The following is a 21,466-nucleotide window of genomic DNA, read 5'->3' as shown; positions in this document are numbered from 1 at the left end:
TTTTAGAATTTGGGTCCATGGAAAAAACACAGGGCTACAGATTGGGAGAAGGTACATTTCCATAACATAAGGGCATGGCAACAGTTATATTTACATAAGACAAGGGAACTGGGAGTAGCCAAAAGGTCTATATTTACAAAATAAAGAAGGAAGAAGAAAGCCCAGAAGGAATATGAGAACAATGAGGGAGGAGGGCCTTTGGAGTTATTATAGTAACCAATTCAAAAGGGAATATTGACCAATCAGAGGGGATATCAGGACACAGGAACTGCAGCCTTTGCAGCCTTTATAAACCCTGGCAACTGGAAGTTGGTGGGACTCTTTCCCCCTCCCCATGTGGGAGTCTTTGCTGTGAGATTCTTTCCTCTTCCCCACGTGGGAGTTTATACTTGTTCTTCAATAAAATTTCCACCTTTGCTATACCACCTTCCGTCCATGGATTCATTCTTTGACTCCAACGGACAAAGAGCCCAGGAGCCATTCTGCCCAGGGGAACACCTTGTGTTCCCATCCAAAACTTCCGTTTCACTATCACCAATGATTTTCAGGATTCTTTTAATTTTTCTGCTTGCATCTCATCTTTTTGTGTTATTTTCTCTATGGCATTGGGGGTGGTATTGGTGTCAATTTGCATACCAGCTTTTGCAGACATGAAATTTCCATCAAATATAACTTAATGCATCATCTGTCCTGTGCTGCCTTTGTCTACTTGTTCCCTAATTTTCATATTTTGCACCAAACTCTGATTTTGCAGTTTTCCAGTACTTCCACAGAGAATATCAAGAAATTTCTTTTAAAATCCATGTAACTGCTATAATTTAGAGGAGAGGGAAGAGAATGTGGAATTGAATAAAGGTCAGGCATGCTTCCTTATAAACATGGAAACTTCTCTCCCCAGTTGTTTGGAGTGGGCTCAGTTGTTCAGCATGTGCACTTGCAGATATTGGTTCTGTTCTTTGTTGGTATGATATTGGCAGAGAGATTAGAACCTGAAGAAAGATTTTACATCATTAGAAGGATTCAGGGAGTAGTATTCAAAGTAGGTCTTTTTCCCTGATTATCCCCATGTGGGCAGAGATGAGGAATGGCAGGAATATGAAGCACATAGAGGCTTAGAAAGCCAAGATCTAGATCTCAAAAGGCTGGCAGTGGAGGGCCTAGCTGGCTCCTCTTGCAACAGAGTAAATGCTCAGAATCTTTGACTCCATTTTCTTTAAACCTGCTTTGTTCCCATGGCTAATAGCTTTTGCTTAGTCTTGCATGCAGCACTAGAGGAATTCTACTTGTAGCTTGAGATGTACAAAAACAGCCCCTTAGCATAAATTTCCCATCCTGAGGAAATAAGGAAAGTATGTATTGTGTAACCTCTTGATTAGACTCACATCAACTAAAGTCATCAGACTAAAAGCAAAGCTTCCTTGAGCCCCTGATGGCACCAAGATGTCTTTGATAGTCAGTTACCTCTTGTTCCTCCCATTTCTCCCTTCCCTTGATTCTTAAATCAAGCCTGAATTCTGTACTTTGTAACATGGTTCTTTAGAATGCTAGTCTACCATCTTCTAGGCTTGCAGGCTTATAAAGTTCCTTGCCCTAACATCTTGTCACTTGATTTTTTGGCTGTCATGGGACAAACAGTATGAACTTAGACTCAGTTACAATCTCTGCTTGCCCCAATCCCCCCACTATCTTGCCTTCTAGCCCCAAATAAAAGTCTAAAACATGCCCTAGGAAGAGGAGGAAAAATAAACATACAAATAAAGATAAAGTCTTTTATATAGTTGTTAATTTATTACATGTATTGGTGAAAAATAGTTTCATAGATAGAATTATTGAAGCAACTTGCTCAGCACTATCCTTTTTGGGGTCAGGCAGCCGACTTCTTGAAAATTCTCCTGAAACTTACTTATCACTTTCACCCTGATCCTCTGTTGTTGAGTAATAATAGCTTGCCCTGCACGATGGACCCCAAAGATACCTTAACTGGCCTTAGCCTATAGTATTTAAATGAAGGGAGGATGGCTTCGCTGTGTGTCTGCCCAGTACCTGCACATTCTTCTGGGAGTAGTGACCTTCCTCTTTTAGAAAAGGCTCCTTCTTTGCAATACTCCAACCATGTGGGGTCATGGAAACTGCCATGACCCCATCTTTCTGGCCACAGTTAATTGGAATCTGATCCAGATGTCCAACCAAGCAGCACCTTTCCCAGGAGCTTTTGAATTTCAGTGAGAGCAGAGTTGATCTTTACTGGGTGCATGTGCAGTAAAAGAGAATGAAACTGATGCACAGACAGAAGCAGAGAAAAAGGTGGTGAGTGTTTTGGTGGTTTTCAACTTTTTGGTTGGAGTTTTCCTAAGTCCCAGCTGCTCCTCTGACCCTCCCAGGGTTTAAATATGTGACACACTTTTATATCCTTCCAATAAATTCTTCTTTTGTCTAACCTACTTCAGAATGGCTTTCTATTGCTTGTGTCCTAGAGTCCTAATAAATACATATGGGAAGGCCCATGTCAAGGTCACAGCATGGTCAAGAAAGGTAGGCCCGAACACAGTATTCCTTCCCTGTAAGGAGACGATATGGAACTAAATTATCAGAAGATTGCTTGGTGAGCAGAAAATCAGAACAAGGGCCACTAACTATATGATTGGAGAGTTTGATAGCAACAGACTCTGGGAACCTTATGTATCCTACTTTTAATAGGGATCAATCTGTGGTTTGTTTGTTTTCTAAAGACATTGATTTAGTCATAATCAGACTATTAAATTTATCAATCAACATCATGGGTGAAAAAGAAATCTACCTAAAACCCTTTTTAAAAAAATATATATAGCCGTAGCCGGTTTGGCTCGGTGGATGGAGCGACGGCCTGCGGATTGAAGGGTCCCGGGTTCGGTTCCGGTCGGGGACATGTACCTTGGTTGCGGGCACATCCTGACTGGGGAGTGTGCAGGAGGTGGCTGATTGGTGTTTCTCTCTCATCGATGTTTCTGACTCTCTGTCCTTCTCCCTTCCTCTCTGTAAAAAATCAATAAAATATATTTAAAAATAAATATATATATATTTTTTTATTAAATCTTTATTGTTCAGATTTTTACAGTTGTTCCTCTTTTTTCCCCCCATAGCTCCCCTTCACCCAGTTCCCACCCCACTTTCTACCCTTACCCCTGCCACTGTCCTCATCCATAGGTGTGTGATTTTTGTCCAGTTTCTTCCCACACCCCCCACACCCCTTCCCACCTGAGAATTGTCAGTCCACTCCCTTTCTATGTCCCTGATTCTATTATATTCACCATTTTATTCTGTTCACAAAATTATTTATCTTCTTAAAGGATACCTTTCAGCATTTCATATAATACTGGTTTGGTGGTGATGAACTCTTTGAGCTTTTTCTTATCTGTGAAGCTCTTTATCTGACCTTCAATTCTGAATGATAGCTTTGCTGGGTAAAGTAAACTTGGTTGTAGGTTCTTGCTATTCATCATTTTGAATATCTCTTGCCACTTCCTTCTGGCCTGCATAGTTTCTGTTGAGAAATCAGCTGACAGTCGTATGGGTACTCCCTTGTAGGTAACTAACTGTTTTTCTCTTGCTGCTTTTAAGATTCTCTCTTTGTCTTTTGCTCTTGGCATTTTAATGATGATGTGTCTTGGTGTGGTCCTCTTTGGATTCCTTTTGTTTGGGGTTCTCTGCGCTTCCTGGACTTGTAAGTCTATTTCTTTCAGCAGGTAGGAGAAGTTTTCTGTCATTATTTCTTCAAATAGGTTTTCAATACCTTGCTCTCTCTCTCTTCTTCTGGCACCCCCATAATTCGGATGTTGGTACGCTTGAAGTTGTCCCAGAGGCTCCTTACACTATCTTCATATTTTTGGATTCTTTTTTCTTTTTGTTTTTCTGGTTGGGCGTTTTTTGCTTCTTCGTATTTCAAATCTTTGACTTGATTCTTGGGATCCTCTAGTCTGCTATTGGGTCTCTGTATAATATTTTTTATTTCAGTCAGTGTATGCTTAATTTCTAGTTGGTCCTTTTTCATATCCTCGAGGGTCTCACTAAATTTATCGGCAGTTTCTAGAAAATTCTTGAAAAACCTTATAAGTGTGGTTTTGAACTCTATATCCAGTAGTTTTCTTTCCTCCGTTTCTGTCATTTGTGACCTGTTTCTTTTATTTTATTTTATTTTATTTAATAAAGGTTTATTTTTCAAAATGTACAGCCAGTGAGATCTATTGTTCATGCATCTTCTCCAGCAGCCGGGGCGTCCCCACCTTTGGTGTTTCTGGTGTAAATCACTTGAGCTCTGTGCTTTGAGACTAGTTTAATAAGTCCTTTACTAAGGAGCTCCTGAAGGGCTGCCCTGGCCAAGGAGCCGCGAATCTTCAGCCTCTCGGAGACCACAGCTGGGGTTATGAGCTTGTAGTTGGGAACCTCCTTACAGAGCTTGTCGTATGTGGCTTTGTCAAACAAGACCAGGTTATTGAGCTTGTCCCGAACTTTGCCTTTGGACCACTTCTTCTTTTTGGCCTTGCCCCCCGACTTGTTCACGGGGTCCTTGTCTTTCTTGGCCGACTTTCCAGCATCTTTCTTCTTCTTGTCGTCCTTGGGCGGCATCGCGGGACTCGGAGAGCACGGATGCGCTGCTGCCTCGCCAAGATGTCGGCCCGAGAGCGTGACCTGTTTCTTTGTCTTCACATTTTTTATGCTTCCCTGTGTTGGTAGAGTGGCTTTGTGTGCTAGGTGTCCTATAGGGCCCAGTGGCTCAGCCTCCCCAATTACCTGAAGTGGACACTCTTGGTGCACCCCTTTGTGGGCTTTGTGCACAGTCTTGTTGTAGTTAAGCCTTGATTGTTGTAGGTATCACTGGGAGGAATTGACCTCCAGGCCAATTAGCTGTGAGAATCAGCTGTGGTTATGTTGAGAGAACTTCTGTGCTGGAGACACCCTTATGGGGCAAGACTTGCTTCATTGGGGCTTTGGTGCTCACTGAGTCTGCCCCCTGAGTATGTCCCTTATGGATCTGAGGAGTTGTAATCTGGATGGTCCCACTGTGACCACTGGGTATACTGGCTCTTGGATCTCTAAGGAGGTGCTAATTTAGCCTCTGCCTGAGGCTACCCAGCAGGAGCTATGGAGAGATCTGCAGATTCCTTTTCTTTGTTTGGAGTTTGGAGGTGCCTAGATGAGGCCCAGCTGTGAAGCAATGCAAGCTGCTGTGGGGCCTTGGGCCTTCTTTTTGGATGTTCTGGGTTTCTCTGACCCAGCTGCAGTTAGGTGATTTTAGATTGCAAAGGGCCAGGGCATTCATATGCAAAAGCCTCTGCACACAGCTTGGGTAGGGCGGGGTCTCAAAGAATCAACAGGGCAGAGCAAACAGCTATGGCTGATCCTCAGCCCTGCCCTAAGAGGACCCTGGTCTTACTGTTCCGCTGTAATTGTTGCAAGTGCCTCTGAAAGAAAGCCGCCCTCGAGTTCTGCCCGATGCCAGACAGTCTAGTTTCTCCCCGTATGAGTCTGCGTCCCAAGAGACTCACCCAGAACTGGAGTTCAGAGCAGTCGGGAGCTTGTGTCTCACTCCCGATTAAAAAAGACAACCGTGTCCTCAGCTGCCAGCCCTTTCCGCGTGTGCCTCTGTACCTCTGCACTTTACTTCCACACCACACCTCCTCTGAGTCTCAGTGTGCTTTTCTCTTTCCTTGTAGTTGTAGAATTTCCACTTGGCCAGCCTTCCTGTGGTTCTGGATGATGTCCGTTTTGTCTTTTAGTTGTTTTTTTTGAGGTGGTTGTGTGAGGCACCAATTTCCGGTGTTTACCTATGCCGCCATCTTGGTTTTTCTCTACCTAAAAACCCTTTGTTGGGGAGAGAACCAAGATGGCGGCATAGGTAAACACCGGAGACTGCTGCCGCAAACAACCACTTCAAAAATACAACTAAAAGACAGAACAGATATCACCCAGAACCACAGGAAAGCTGGCTGAGGAGAGACTCTTCAACTAGAAGGAAAGAGAACAGCATACCAAAGCTCAGAAGAGGCGCAGTGTGGAAAATATAAAGGTACCGAGGTGCGCGCGCAAAGCGGGCTGGTGGCTGAGGGCGCGGTTGTCATTTTCAATCAGGAGGGAGTCTCAGACTCTGGGCTCCAGATCCGGGCGAGTCTCTAGGGACTCAGACTCAGACGGGAGAAGCGGGATTGTCCGGCATCAGTTGGAATTTGAGGGCAGCCTCCTCTCCGAGGTTTGCAGTGGCGGCCGGGGTTCTGAGAAGCAGAGCCTCTACGACCGGGACTGAGAGCAGCCATAACTGCTCCCTCCGCCCACCCTGTTGATCCCGCCCTACCCAAGCCCTGCGCAGAGCCATTTGCTGGATTGCCTCAAGCGAAGGCTAGATTAGCACCTCCCCAGAGGACAGAAGTTTTCCACACAGCTGATTCTCACAGCCAGTCGGCCTGGTGGTCGAATCCCTCTAGTATTAACTACAACAATCAGGGCTTATCTACAACAAGACTGCGCACAAAGACTACTAGGGGGTGTACCAAGAAAGCGTAAAAAATGCAGAGACAAAGAAACAGGACAAAACTATCAAGGGAGGATACTGAGTTCAGAACCACACTTTTGAGGTCTCTCAAGAGGCTTCTAGAGTCTGTCGATAAACTTGATGAGATGTACAGGAAATCTAATGAGACCCTCGATGGTGTGATAAAGGACCATCTAGAAAGTAAGCATACACTGACTGAAATAAAGAATATTATACAGACTCCCAACAGCAGACCAGAGGAGGGCAAGAATCAAGTCAAAGATTTGAAATGCACCGAAACCGGTTTGGCTCAGTGGATAGAGCGTTGGTCTGCGGACTGAAAGGCCCCAGGTTCGATTCCGGTCAAGGGCATGTACCTGGGTTGCGGGCACATCCCCAGTAGGAGATGTGCAGGAGGCAGCTGATCAATGTTTCTCTCTCATCGATGTTTCTAACTCTCTATCTCTCTCCCTTCCTCTCTGTAAAAAATCAATAAAGCATATTTAAAAAAAAAAAAGATTTGAAATGCGAAGAAGCGAGAAACACCCAACCAGAAAAGCAAAATGAAAAAAGAACCCAAAAATACGAAGATAGTGTAAGGAGCCTCTGGGACAGCTTCAAACGTACCAACATCAGAATTATAGGGGTACCAGAAGATGAGAGAGAGCAAGATATTGAAAACCTATTTGAAGAAATAATGACAGAAAACTTCCCCCACCTGGTGAAAGAAATAGACTTACAGGTCCAGGAAGCGCAGAGAACCCCAAACAAAAGGAATCCAAAGAAGACCACACCAAGACACATCATAATTAAAATGCCAAGAGCAAAAGACAAAGAGAGAATCTTAAAAGCAGCAAGAGAAAGAAACCAGTTACCTATAAGGGAATACCCATACGACTGTCAGATGTTTTCTCAACAGAAACTTTGCAGGCCAGAAGGGAATGGCAAGAAATATTCAAAATGATGAATAGCAAGAACCTACAACCAAGATTACTTTATCCAGCAAAGCTATCATTCAGAATTGAAGGTCAGATGAAGAGCTTCACAGATAAGGAAAAGCTAAAGGAGTTCATCACCACTAAACCAGTATTATACGAAATGCTGAAAGGTATCCTTTAAGAAGAGGAAGAAGAAAAAGGTAAAGATACAAATAGTGAACAACAACATGCATCTATCAACAAGTGAATCTAAGAATCAAGTGAATAAATAATCTGATGTACAGAATGAACTGGTGATTATAATGAATCAGGGACATAGAAAGGGAATGGACTGACTATTCTTGGGGGGGAAAAGGGAATGGGAGATGCGGGAAGAGACTGGACAAAAATCGTGCACCTATGGATGAGGACAGTGGGTGGGGAGTGAGGGCGGAGGGTGGGGCGGGAACTGGGAGGAGGGGAGTTATGGGGGGAAAAAAAGAGGAACAAATGTAATCTGAACAATAAAGATTAAAAAAAAAAACCCCTTTGTTGGAATACTTTACACTTTACACAACAGAAACTAAAATAACCTGTTATACAACTAGTCACAAATATAGTCCTCCAGTTTTTTGTTCATTCATAAGAGTATTGTCTAAAACTTATCTTCTTTTGTAGCAGTGAGGTTCTGTCACCACTGTGCTTGGCTGAGTTCACAAATCTGTTGTAACCAGTAGCTTCCCTGTCAGTTCTCTGACTCTCCTCTCCTGCTAAGCTTTGTTTCTTGGTAGTAATTAAAACTTCCTGCCACTGCCTTAGCTATTACTGCTGCTGGAATTGCTGTAGCCACCTTTTGTGGTTTGGCAAAGTATTGGTCTCCACCACCATAGGAGCCAGATCTTCTACCTCCAAAGTTTCTTCCTTTCATGGGTCCAAAATTTAAAGATTGCTTATTGTAATTGCCCAAATCATTGTAGTTTTGGCCACCTCCAAAATTGCTTCCATCATTACCAAATCCATTATAGCCATCCCCACTGCCACCATATTCACCACCACCATGGCTGCCAAAGCCACCTCCACCACTGAAGTTTTCTACATGACCAAAGTTGTCATTTCCACCAAAACCACCTCCGTGACCACCTCTGAAGATTCCAGAACCACTTCAACCTCTTTGGCTGGATGAAGCACTAGCCATCTCTTGCTTAGACAGGGCTTTCCTTACTCCACAGTTGTGGCCATTCACAGTATGATATTTTTGAATGATAATCTTGTCTACTGAGTCATCAAAGGCTACAAAAGCAAAGCCTTTCCCTGCCACTGCCTTGGTCAGTCATGATTTCAATCACTTCAACTTTCCCATATTTTCTTTCTTCCTTTCTTCTTTCTTTTTTTCCCCTTTATTGAATAAGATATTACAAATGTGTCCTTATACCCCCAATGTCCCCTCATCCCCCCAATCCTGCCCTCACCCTCACCCTCACCCCCTGTTGTCCACATCCATCACTTATGCTTATATGCATGCATACAAGTCATTTGGTTGATCTTTCCCTCTCACCCCCACCATCCCCCGCTTTTCCTCCGAGTTTTGAGCATCTGATTGATGCTTCTCGGTCTCTACATCTGTTTTTGTTCATGGGTTTATGTTGTTCGTTATAATCCACAAATGAGTGAGAGCATGTGATATTTATCTTTCTCTGACTGACTTATTTCACTTAGCATAATGCTCTCCAGCTCCATCCATGCTGTTGCAAATGGTAGGAGTTCCTTCCTTTTTACAGCAGCATAGTATTCCATTGTGTAGATGTACCACAGTTTTTTAATCCATTCACCTGCTGATGGGCACTTAGGCTGATTCCAAATCTTAGCTATTGTAAATTGTGCTGCTATGAACATAGGGATGCATATATCCTTTATGATTGGTGTTTCTGGTTTCTTGGGATATATTCCTAGAAGTGGGATCACTGGGTCAAATGGAAGTTCCATTTTTAGTTTTTTGAGGAAACTCCATACTGTTCTCCACAGTGGCTGCACCAGTTTACATTCCCACCAGCAGTGAACGAGGGTTCCTCTTTCTCTGCATCCTCGCCAGCACTTGTCATTTGTTGATTTGTTGATGATAGCCATTCTGACAGGTGTGAGATGGTACCTCATTGTCGTTTTCATTTGCATCTCTCCGATGATTAGTGACTTTGAGCATGTTCTCATATGTCTCTCAGCCTTATGTATGTCCTCTTTCAAAAAGTGTCTATTTAGGTCAGTTGCCCATTTTTTGATTGGGTTGTTTAACTGCCTTTTGTTACGTTGTATGAGTTCCCTATAAATGTTGGAGATTAAACCTTTATCGGAGATATCATTGGCAAATATGTTCTCCCATGCAGTGGGTTTTCTTGTTGTTTTGTTGATGGTTTCTTTTGCTGTGCAGAAGCTTTTTATTTAGATATAGTGCCATTTGTTTATTTTCCCTTTAGTTTCCATTGCCCTAGGAGCTGTGTCAGTGAAGAAATTGCTTCAGCATATATCTGAGATTTTGCTACCTGTGGATTCCTCTAATAATCTTATGGTTTCCCGTCTTACGTTTAAGTCCTTTATCCATTTTGAGTTTATTTTTGTGTATGGTGTAAGTTGGTGGTCTAGTTTCATTTTTTTGCATGTGTCTGACCACATTTCCCAGCACCATTTATTGAAGGGACTGTCTTGATTCCATTGTATGTTCTTGCCTCCTATGTCAAATATTAATTGAGCATAGTGGTTTGGGTCGATTTCTGGGTTCTCTATTCTGTTCCATTGGTCTATATGTCTGTTCTTGTGCCAGTACCAGGCAGTTTTGAGAACAGTGGCTTTGTAATACAGCTCGATATCTGGTATTGAGATCCCACCTACTTTGTTCTTCTTTCTCAGGATCGCAGCAGCTATTCGGGGTGTTTTTTTTTATTCCAGATGAATTTTTGGAGCATTCTTTCTAGACCTGTGAAATATGCTGTTGGTATTTTAATGGGGAGTGCACTGAATCTATAGATTGGTTTGGGTAGTATGGACATTTTGATGATGTTGATTCTACCAATCCATGAACACGGTATGTTCTTCCATCTGTTTATGTCTTCCTCTATCTCTTTTTTCAATGTCCTGTAGTTTTCTGGGTAGAGGTCTTTTACCTCCTTAGTTAAGTTTATTCCTAGGTATCTTAATTTTTTTGGTGCAATGGTAAATGGGATTGTTTTTTTAATTTCTTTGTCTGTAAGTTCACTATTGGCGTATAAAAATGCCATAGATTTCTTGGCGTTAATTTTGTATCCTGCTACATTGCCAAATTCATTTTTTAGGTCTAATAATTTTTTGATGGAGTCTTTAGGGTTTTCTAAGTACAGTATCATGTCATCTGCGAATAATGACAATTTTACTTCTTCTTTTCCAATCTTTTTTTTTTTAATCTTTATTGTTCAGATTATTACATTTGTTCCTCTTTTTTCCCCCCATAACTCCCCTCCTTCCAGCTCCCACCCCACCCTCCACCCTCACTCCCCACCCACTGTGTTCATCCATAGGTGCATGATTTTAGTCCAGTCACTTCCCGCATCTCCCACACCCCTTTTCCCCCCAAGAATAGTCAGTCTATTCCCTTTCTATGTCCCTGATTCTATTATAATCACCAGTTCATTCTGTACATCAGGTTATTTATTCACTTGATTCTTAGATTCATTTGTTGATAGATGCATGTTTGTTGTTCATAATTTGTATCTTTACCTTTTTCTTCTTCTTCCTCTTCTTAAAGGATACCTTTCAGCATTTCATATAATACTGGTTTGGCGGTGATGAACTCCTTTAGCTTTTCCTTATCTGTGAAGCTCTTTATCTGACCTTCAATTCTGAATGATAGCTTTGCTGGATAAAGTAATCTTGGTTGTAGGTTCTTGGTATTCAGCACTTTGAATATTTCTTGCCATTCCCTTCTGGCCTGCAAAGTTTCTGTTGAGAAATCATCTGACAGTCGTATGGGTATTCCCTTGTAGGTAATTGAGCCTCTTTCTCTTGCTGCTTTTAAGATTTTCTCTTTGTCTTTTGCTCTTGGCATTTTAATGATGATGTGTCTTGGTGTGGTCCTCTTTGGATTCCTTTTGTTTGGGGTTCTCTGCGCTTCTTGGACCTGTAAGTCCATTTCTTTCACCAGGTGGGGGAAGTTTTCTGCCATTATTTCTTGAAATAGGTTTTCAATATCTTGCTGTCTCTCATCTTCTGGCACTCCAATAATTCTGATATTAGTCCGCTTAAAGCTGTCCCAGAGGCTCCTTACACTATCTTCACACTTTCGGATTCTTTTTTCATTTTGCTTTTCCAATTGGGTGTTTTTTGTCGAATCTTTGGTTTGATTCTTGTGCTCCTCTGGTCTGCTATTGGGTATAATATTCTTTATTTCAGTCCGTGTATGCTTACTTTCTAATTTCTTTATTGTAGCATTGAGGGTCTCATTAGTTTTCGTGAGGCTCTGCACAAATTTATGGCAAGCCCTCAAAATTGCGATTCTTAGCTCCATATCCTCCATTTCTGTCATGTTTTTTTGTCTCCGCATCTTTTATGCTTTCTTGGTGTACCCCCTTGTGGTCTCTGTGCGCAGTCTTGTTCTAGCCAAGCCTTAATTGTTGTAGTTAACACTAGAGGGATTTGACCACCAGGCCGACTGGCTGTAGGAATCAGCTGTTTGGAAAGCGTCTGTCTTCTGGGGAGGCGCTAGTCCAGCCTTTGCCTGAGGCGATCGGCAAATGGCTCTGCGCAGGGCCTGGGCGGGGCGGGCTCAACAGGGCGGGGGGGAGGGAGCAGCTATGGCCGCTCTCAGTCCTGTCCCAGCAACCGCTGCAAACCTCGGAGGGGCCGTAGCCAGACAGTCCCGCTTCTCCCGTTTGAGTCTGGGTCCCTAGAGACTCGCCCGGATCTGTAGCCTAGAGTCTGAGACTCCCTCCTGAGTGAAAACGACAACCGCGCCCTCAGCCACCAGCCCGCTTTGCGCACGCACCACCTCACCACCGCACCACCGTACCTTTAAATTTTCCACACTGCGCCTCCTCTGTGCGTCGGAATGCTGTTGTTTTTGCTTCTAGTTGAAGAGTCTCTCCTCAGCCAGCCTTCCTGTGGTTCTGGTTGATGTCCGTTCCGACTTTTAGTTGTATTTTTGAAGTGGTTGTTTACGGCGGCAGTCTCCGGTGTTTACCTATGCCGCCATCTTCCCCAATCTTAATGCCTTTTATTTCTTCTTCTTTTCTTATCGCTTTGGCTAGCACTTCCAGTACTATGGCGAACAGGAGTGGTGAAAGTGGGCATCCCTGTCTTGTTCCTGTTCTTAAGGGAAATGGTTTTAGTTTTTGCCCATTGAGTATGATGTTGGCTGTAGGTTTGTAATATAAGGCTTTTATTATGTTGAGGTATGATCCTCTATTCCCACTTTGCTGAGCGTTTTTATCAGAAAAGGGTGTTGGACTTTGTCAAATGCCTTTTCTGCATCAATCAATATGTGATTTTTGTCTCTCAACTTGTTTATGTGATGTATCACGTTTATTGATTTGCGGATATTGTACCAGCCTAGCATTCCTGGAATAAATCCCACCTGGTCATGGTGTATGATCTTTCTAATGTAATGCTGGATCCGGTTTGCTAGAATTTTGTTCAGGATTTTAGCATCTATGTTCATCAGGGATATTGGCCTGTAATTCTCTTTCTTTGTGGTGTCTTTATCTGGTTTTGGGATTAGGGTAATGCTGGCTTCATAAAAGAGCTTGGAAGTGTGCCTTCCTCTTGAATTTTTTGGAATAGTCTGAGAAGGATTGGCTTTAGTTCTTCTTTGAATGTTCGGTAAAACTCCCCTGTGAAGCCATCTGGTCCAGAGCTTTTGTTTGCTGGAAGCTTTTTGATTACTGTTTCAATTTCATCAGTAGTTATTGGCCTATTCAGGTTTTTTGATTCTTCCTGGTTGAGTTTTGGGAGCTTGTATTTTTCTAGGAATGTGTCCATTTCATCGAGGTTGTCCAGTTTGTTGGAGTAGAGTTGTTCATAGTATTTTTTGACAATCCTTTGTATATCAGTAGGGTCAGTTGTTACTTCACTCTTTCATTTGTGATTTTGTTTATTTGGGTCCTCTCTCTTTGTTTCTTGGTGAGCCTGGCGAGAGGTTCATCAATCTTGTTAATCCTTTTAAAGAACCAGCTCTTGGTTTCATTGATCTTTTGTATTGTTTTTTTTGTCTCTATGTTGTTTATTTCTGCTCTAATCTTTATTATTTCCTTCCTTCTGGATACTGTGGGCTTTTCTTGTTGCTCTCTTTCTAACTCTTTGAGTTGTAGGGTTAGATCATTTATTACCAGTTTTTCTTGTTTTTTGAGGTAGGCCTGTAGAGTTATGAACTTCCCTCTCAGGACTGCTTTCATTGTGTCCCATAGATTTTGGATTGTTGTGTTTTCATTGTCATTTGTTTCCAGGATGATTTTTATTTCTTCTTTGATCTCTCTGGTAACCCAGTCATTGGTTAATAGCATGCTAGTTAGCCTCCAAGTGTTTGATTTTTTTTCAATGTTTTTATTGTAGTTGATTTCTAATTTTATGTCATTGTTATCTGAGAAGATGCTTGTTATGATTTCTATTCTCTTGAATTTGAAGAGACTTTGCCTGTGTCCTAATATATGGTCTATCTTTGAAAATGTCCCATGTGCCCTGGAGAAGAATGTATATTCTGTAGCTTTGGGGTGAAATATTCTGAAGATGTCAATTAAGTCCATCTGATCTAGCGAGTCATTTAGGATTGCTGTTTCTTTGCTGATTTTTTGTTTACAGGATTTATCCAGTGGTGTCAGTGGGGTATTAAAGTCCCCCACTATGACTGTATTGCTATTGATCTCACCCTTGATATCTTCCAGAAGCTGTTTTATGTATTTGGGTGCTCCTGTATTGGGTGCATATATGCTTACCAGAGTTATATCTTCTTCTTGAATTGCTCCCTTTAGTATTATGTAGTGGCCTTCCTTATCTCTTGTTATGGCCTTTACTTTGAGGTCTATTTTGTCAGATATAATTATCGCAACCCCAGCTTTTTTCTCTTTTCCATTTGCCTGAAAATTTTTTTCCATCCCTTTACTCTGTCTGTGTGAATCCTTTGTTCTGAGGTGGGTCTCTTGCAGACAGCAAATAAATGGGTCATGTTTTCTTATCCATTCAGCTACCCTGTGTCTTTTGACTGGAGCATTTAATCCATTTGCATTTAATGTTATTATTGAAAAGTACTTGTTTGTGGTCATTTTTATTCTTAATGTTTGTGTTTCTTGTTGTTTTTCTGTTTCTTCTTTTTACAGCAGTCCCTTTAGCATTTCTTGCATTGCTGGTTTGGTGGTAATAAACTCTCTTAGCCCTTTTTTGTCTGTGAAGCTCCTGATTCCACCTTCAATTTTGAATGATAGCCTTGCTGGGTATAGTATTCTTGGATTCATTCACTTGCTTTGCATCACTTTGTATATTTCATTCCATTCCCTTCTTGCCTGGTGTGTTTCTGTTGAGAAGTCAGCTGATATTCTAATAGGAGATCCCTTGTAGGTAACTTTCTGTCTCTCTCTGGCAGCCTTTAAGATTCTTACTTTGTCCTTGGTGTTTGCCAATTTAATTATGATGTGTCTTGGTGTTGGTCTTCTGGGATTCATCTTGTTTGGCACTCTATGTGCTTCTTGGACTTGTGTAGTTCTTTTCTTGCCAGTATCAGGGAAGTTTTTTGTCATTATTTCTTCAAACAGGCTTTCTATTCCTTGCTTCTCCTCCTCTCCTTCTGGTATCCCTATTAAGCGAATGTTGTTTCCTTTTGCATTGTCCCAAAGCTCCCTTAGGCTCTCCTCTTGCTTTTAAAGTTTTTTTTTCCAGTTGCTCCTGTGTTTGTGTGTTTTTTCCTACCTTGTCTTCTAATTCGCTGATGAGGTCCTCAGCCTCTTCTAGTCTGCTGTTTAAGCCTTCCATTGTGTTCTTTATTGCAGCTATGTCGTTCTTCATTTCCTCTTGGTTCCTTTTCATGTTGTTGACAGTCTCATTCAGCTCCTTATAATTCTCATTGAATTGTGTGCATTTGTCGTCCAGCCGTTTGAGCATCCTTATAACCATTACTCTGAATTCTTTCTCTGATAAGTTAGTAGCCTCAATTTCATTTAACTCCCTTTCTGGTGACTCCTCTTTTTCTTTCCTTTGTGGGTTGCTTTTTTGTCTTCCCATGTTTTGCTGTAATGTTTTAATTGTAGCTCCAATTGCTTTGCTACCCAGTTTCTTTAGGGTGTGGTGCTACTGGTGTGACCTCTCAGGTCTCCTGGGTTTGGTAGTCTAGTGTAGCTCCCTACTTGGGCTATTTGAGTTCTCTTGATGTAGGCCTGTGATCAGGAAAGGCGCAACTGAGGTGTCTAGAAGTCAGTAGCTGTGGAGGGGGTGTTCCAATTTTTGCTGTCTTATGCCCTTGATTGAAATCACACGTGCCTTGCAGGGACTCACAGTGGCATCCAGGAACCGTCTATTGGGGTGGTGGGGTTCAGAAAGCCTGCGTTCTGGCATAGTGTGATTGTGGTGTCCAAGAGTTCTGTCGTTGTAGGGTGGGTAGACTCAGCTTTTGCTGCTGCCTCCGTGGTTGGATACACGCAATTCCAGCAGCAGCTCATAGAGGCACCTGTGGTGTGTTTGCCTGCAGGGTGTACTGACACACTCTGAAGGGCCCTGGCACTGAAGCCACTGGATTGCAGTGTCTGTGGGCAGGTATCCCAGAAGAGGGAATCCAGCGTTTCTACAGCCCAGCAGTGCACCCCTGTTTGTTTAAGTGCACAACCAGCAGGGCTCGCAGCGGGGCCCCAGGGCTGCCTGTGGAGACCTGCATGCTGGAAAAGCATGCACCTGTAGTGTCCAGAGTTCTGCAGCTGTGGGGTGGGGAATCTCAGATTTTGCTGGTGTACTTGTGGTGGATGGGCTCACATTCCCCGGAGCGGCACACAGGAGCACATGCAGTGAGTTTGCTAGCTCAGGCGCACTGAAGCACTCTGAAGGGCCCTGGCACGCTTTGGGCATGTATCCAGGATGGGTGAATTCAGAATTTCTACTGCCCAGGGGAGTGCGTCCCTATTAGTCCAAGATCGGACCCAGCAGAGGCTCACCACGACTTCCCCAAAGTGCCCTGTGGATAGATGGGCTGAGGGGGAGTGAGTTACTGCAGCGGTGCAGTTCGCAGGAGCAGTTCCCCGGTGCTGAGCTCTGACGCACTCTGTGGGGCCCTGGCACTGAGGGGCCCTGGCGCTTAAGTTGTGCAGCTGGGTGTGTGGGGGCAGTTATTCAGGCAGAGGGAATTCAGAATTTCTACTGGGTGGCAGTGAGCCTGTGTCTGTACAAAATCACACCCAGCTTAGTCTCCCAGTGACTCCAAAGAGGAGTCTATGGAGTGGTGTGTCTCGGAGACCTGTGTGCATGCAGGCAATGTCGGAGGTCTGCCGCTGGGGAGGGGGAGACTGCACTTACAGCTCCTTTGGCGCAGAGTCCCAGAGTCCCAGAGTCTGCGGGTGTGGCTTCAGGATTTTTGCCGGAGTGGCTGCTGGGTCACGGGCAGTGTCCAAGGCCTGTCTGGGTGGTGGTGCTGCTGAGTTCTTAGAAGAGGCCGCTCTCCCCTTTAAGATGGCGTGGGCTCCGTGTCCGAGTCCCGCAGTCTGGGGAGTACCACAGCGGTGGTAGTCTCTCGTGTCCCAGAGAGCCTGTTCTGTCAGCCTCTTCTGCTCCTGCCGGATTTAACTGTCCCTCACTCACTCACACACCACACACATCCACACACTCTCCATTCATCCCCTCACTCACTCACTTCCTATCCCTCACCTCCGTCCTGCCAGCCGCCATCTTCCTTATACGGCCCCTTTCTTCCTTCCTTTCCTTCCTTCCTTCCTTTCCTTCCTTCCTTCCTTTCCTTCCTTCCTTCCTCCCTTCCTTCCTGTGCCTTAGGCATGGAACTGCTCTGGCCACCGACACAGGCATCAGGCTTAGTTCAAGATGAACTAAGAACTGTAGTCTGCTTTGCCCCTGATTGATATAAGTGCAGCATCACCAATCAGGTGTCTCCTTGCCCATTGCCAGGGAGGAACTTTCCCATACTTTTCAAAATAATCTCTTAGGTGTTCTTCAGGGTCGTCGTCGTCTTCTTCCTCTCTTTTTTTTTGTTTTGTTAATCCTCACCCGAGGATATTTTTTTCCATTGATTTTTGGAGAGTGGAGAGAAGTGAGACAGAGGGAGAAAAATTGATGTGAGAGAGACACATTGATTGGTTGCCTCCTGCATGTGCCCCAACCAAAGCAAGATTGAACCTGCAACCCAGGTACATGCCATTGACTGGGAATCGAACCCAAGACCCTTCAGTTCTTGGGCCCACACTCTAACCACTGAGGAACACCCGCCAGAGCTTGTTCCTGTTCTTAAGGGAAATCTTTATAAATATCTTAATAGTTTGTGTTCTCCACCCCTCCTCCCCCAAATTGTCTCAGTTAATTGTGAGTTGTGGATCTGCAATATATTTTTTTAGAATTGGTTTCCACATTCCCCAATAAAATCTTGCTAGAATTTCTATTGGGAATATTGAATAGTCAATGTCTAATTTGGAGAGAATTGACAAAAATGGTGTTTTGCTCTACTTATTTTGATCTTTAAAATTCTTTAATAAAGCTTATATATATTTATATTTATACTGTTAGGGGATGATAAAGTTCTATGAAGAATAATAAAATAGAGTAAGAGGAGGGAGTGACTGATCACAAGAGGATGGGATTAGTTTGTGATAGTCTCTTTAACAAAGGGAACTGAGCAGAGCCGGATTACATGGAAGAGTGAGTCTTATGGAAGACCCATGGTCACAACATTAAAGGCCAAGCGAATGGCAAGGGCAAACATCTTTAGCTTGTGTGTGTGGGGGGAGGCGTGAGTCCAGAAAAAACAAGACAGCCATGGTGGCTGAGCAAGAAGGAGAAGGACAGGAAATGAGGTTGGGAAGTCAGGGGCAGTTGCAGACCTTGAGACCATAGAAAGGGTTCATATTTGATAGTTATGGGAAGCCTTTGCAAGTAAACTAAATTTATTAATTTTTGTAGTGGTTGGCCTGGAATTTGCAATATACATTTATAATAATCAATACTGGGACGAACATCTTTGTACATGCCCTCATGCAGATTTGTGCTTGTTTCTCTGGGGGCATATATCCCAGAGTAAGATTTCTGAGTCACAGAGTGAACATAGACTTAATTTCACTAAAGAAGGTCAGATTGTTTGGTAACCAGCAGTGCATGTGGGATCCCATTTTTCTATGTCCACTTGAACATTTGGTATTAATAGATTTATATTATTTGCCAATCTGATCCACATAAATTGGTATCTTGTTTTAATTGCATTTCTCTGGTTACTAGTGAGCAAATGTTTTTCCATAGCCACTTAGAGCCATCTCCTGCTCACTGCTTCACCTTTCCTTGGTGAATTACAAAAATCTATATTAACTGCTTTTTATTGAGTACATTTGTTTTATTTTTGTTATGTATATCCTAGATGGTACTGACTTTAGGGGGTATTTTAGAAATATGTAGGGACTTTTTGTTGGATTTTCTAGTATAGTATAGTATAGTATATATATATATATAGATATAGATATCACATGCTACTTTATTGTAAATTCTTAATTTATGTTAATGCCTTATTACTAAAATGTTTATTTTTTTTAGAGAGGGAGAGGGAAACATCAATGTGAGAAATATCGATTGGTTGCCTCCCATATGCACCCTAATCAGGGATCGAACCTGTAACCTAGGTATGTGCCCTGACCAGGAATTGGACTCACAACCTTTTGGTGTATGGAACGAACTTCCAACCGAGCCACACCAGCCAGGGCTGCTTTGTTATTTTAAAAAATATGTATAGTTTATTTTGTTCATTAGATTCCACATGAGTGAGATCATGTGATACTTATCTTTCTCTGACTGACTTATTTCACTTAGCGTAATACTCTCCAGGTCCCTCCATGCTGTCTCAAAGGGTAAGAGATCCTTCTTTTTTACAGTTGCATAGTATTCTATTGTGTAAATGTACCACAGCTTTTTTATCCACTAATCTACTGATAGGCACTTGGGCTGTTTCCAGATCTTAGCTATTGTAAATAGCACTATTATAAATAAACATAGGGGTGTATATATTCTAATGGGTGTTTCAGGATTCTTAGGATATATTCCTAGAAGTGGGATCACTGGGCCAAATGGCAATTCCATTTTTAATTTTTTTTAAAAAAAATATCTTTATTGATTTCAGAAAGGAAGGGAGAGGGAGAGATAGAAACATCAATGATGAGAGAGAATCATTGATTGGCTGCCTCCTTCAAGTCCCACACTGGGGATGAAGCCTGATACTGGGCATGTGCCCTGACTGGGAATTGAACCACGATCTCCTGGTTCATAGGTTGACGCTGAACCATGAAGCCACGCTGGCTGGGCCCATTTTTAATTTTTTTGAGGAAACTCCAAACTGTTTTCCATTGTGGTTGCACCAGTCTGCATTCCCAACAAAATAAACTGATGAACAAAATAGATCCAGAGACATGGAAACATGCAACAGACTGAAGAATCTCAGAGGAAAGGGGGTGGGAGGAGTGGGCAGGAAGATTAACTAAATAACTTATATGCATACATGCATTACCCATGGACACAGACAATAATGTAGTGAAGGCCTGGGGAGGGGGTGGAAGTGGGGTGGTGGGCATCAATGGGGAGAAAAAGGAAACATCTATAATACTTTCAAAAATAAAAATAAATTTAAAAATATGTGTAAAACTGCGAATTTCATTTCAGGAGAAAAAAAGGGCACCATAAAATGTATTTTAAAAAATGGCTGGTGGTGGAGGGAAGGATATTGTGTCTCACTTGGTTGGCTTTTGACATTTCTAAATACTTTTTCTCAACCTATTACCCATTGGTTAACCTTGTCTATATTATACAATGTTGTTGTTTTTGTGTGAAAAAAATAGCTTCATTAATCTCGGCTGGCTTGACTCAGTGGTTGAGTATTGACCTATGAACCAGGAGGTCATGGTTCAGTTCCCGATCAGGGCATATGCCTGGAATGCAGGCTCCATCCCCAGTGTGGGGCATGCAGGAGGCAGCCAATCAATGAGTCTCTCTCATCATTGATGTTTCTATCTCTCCCTCTCACTTCCTCTCTGAAATCAATAAAAATAGATTTTAAAAAATAGCTTCATTAAGATATAATTCCCATACCATATATTTAACCCATTAAAAGGGTACAATCTAGCATTTATTGGTATATTACTAATTTTAAAAATTGTGTAAAATATATATACAAAATTTGCATTTGCCATTTAACCATTTTATTTTTTTGTTAATTCTCACCTGAGGACATTTTCCCATTGATTTTTAGATAGAGTGGAAGAGACAGAGAGAAACATTGATGTGAGAGAGATACATTGATTGGTTGCCTCCCACATGTGCCCCTGCCCACGAATTAAACCCTCAACCTTTCAGTTGGTGGGCCAATGCTCTATCCACTGAGCCAAACTGGCGAGAGTCATTTAAACCATATTAAAATGTATATTCAGTGGCATTGACATCCACAATATTATATATTCATCACCATTATATATTTCCAAAATTTTTCATCACCCCAAACCAAAATTCTGTAAAGCAGTAACTTGCCATTCTTCCTCCCCCCATCCCCCTGGTAACTTCAAATTCACTTTCCATCTCTAGGAAGTTGCCTAATCTAGGTACCTACATAAGGGGAATCGTACATTAGTCCTTCTGTATTTGGATTATTTTACTTAGCATAATGTTAAGATTCATCCATGTGGTAGGCTGTCAGAACTTCATTTCTGCTTATTGCTAATATTCCATTGTATATATGTACCACATTTTGCTTTTCCATTCGTCTGTTGATGAACAGAAGCTTTTACCACTTGTCAATCTCAAGCATTAAATTAGAAGAGTTTCCAAGTTATCAGATTTAAAATATCTCAAGGCCTTTCCCTTTAAA

At 42.4% G+C, this 21,466-nt stretch overlaps 1 protein-coding gene and 1 pseudogene across 1 annotated transcript; both read right to left on the bottom strand.

The window, feature by feature from the left end:
- Positions 1–4,182: 4,182 nt before the first annotated feature.
- LOC139005173 (small ribosomal subunit protein eS25) lies at positions 4,183–4,668 on the bottom strand. Its single transcript, XM_070407518.1, has one exon. The coding sequence runs from the start codon at positions 4,600–4,602 to the stop codon at positions 4,225–4,227; it is 378 nt and encodes a 125-aa protein (XP_070263619.1). The 5' UTR covers positions 4,603–4,668; the 3' UTR covers positions 4,183–4,224.
- A 3,545-nt stretch (positions 4,669–8,213) lies between these two features.
- LOC139006285 (heterogeneous nuclear ribonucleoprotein A1-like) lies at positions 8,214–16,079 on the bottom strand (annotated as a pseudogene).
- Positions 16,080–21,466: the final 5,387 nt, after the last annotated feature.

This window comes from Myotis yumanensis, unplaced genomic scaffold, assembly GCF_028538775.1.
Source record: "Myotis yumanensis isolate MYYU_CA2020_CCGP unplaced genomic scaffold, mMyoYum1.0.hap1 SCAF_3, whole genome shotgun sequence".
Taxonomy (NCBI): domain Eukaryota; kingdom Metazoa; phylum Chordata; class Mammalia; order Chiroptera; family Vespertilionidae; genus Myotis; species Myotis yumanensis.
This window is presented reverse-complemented; position numbering and strand designations above follow the sequence as displayed.

Bases quoted from the DNA above. Each gene is read 5' to 3' on its own strand.
- LOC139005173 (XM_070407518.1), bottom strand. From the start codon at position 4,602: ATGCCGCCCAAGGACGACAAGAAGAAGAAAGATGCTGGAAAGTCGGCC.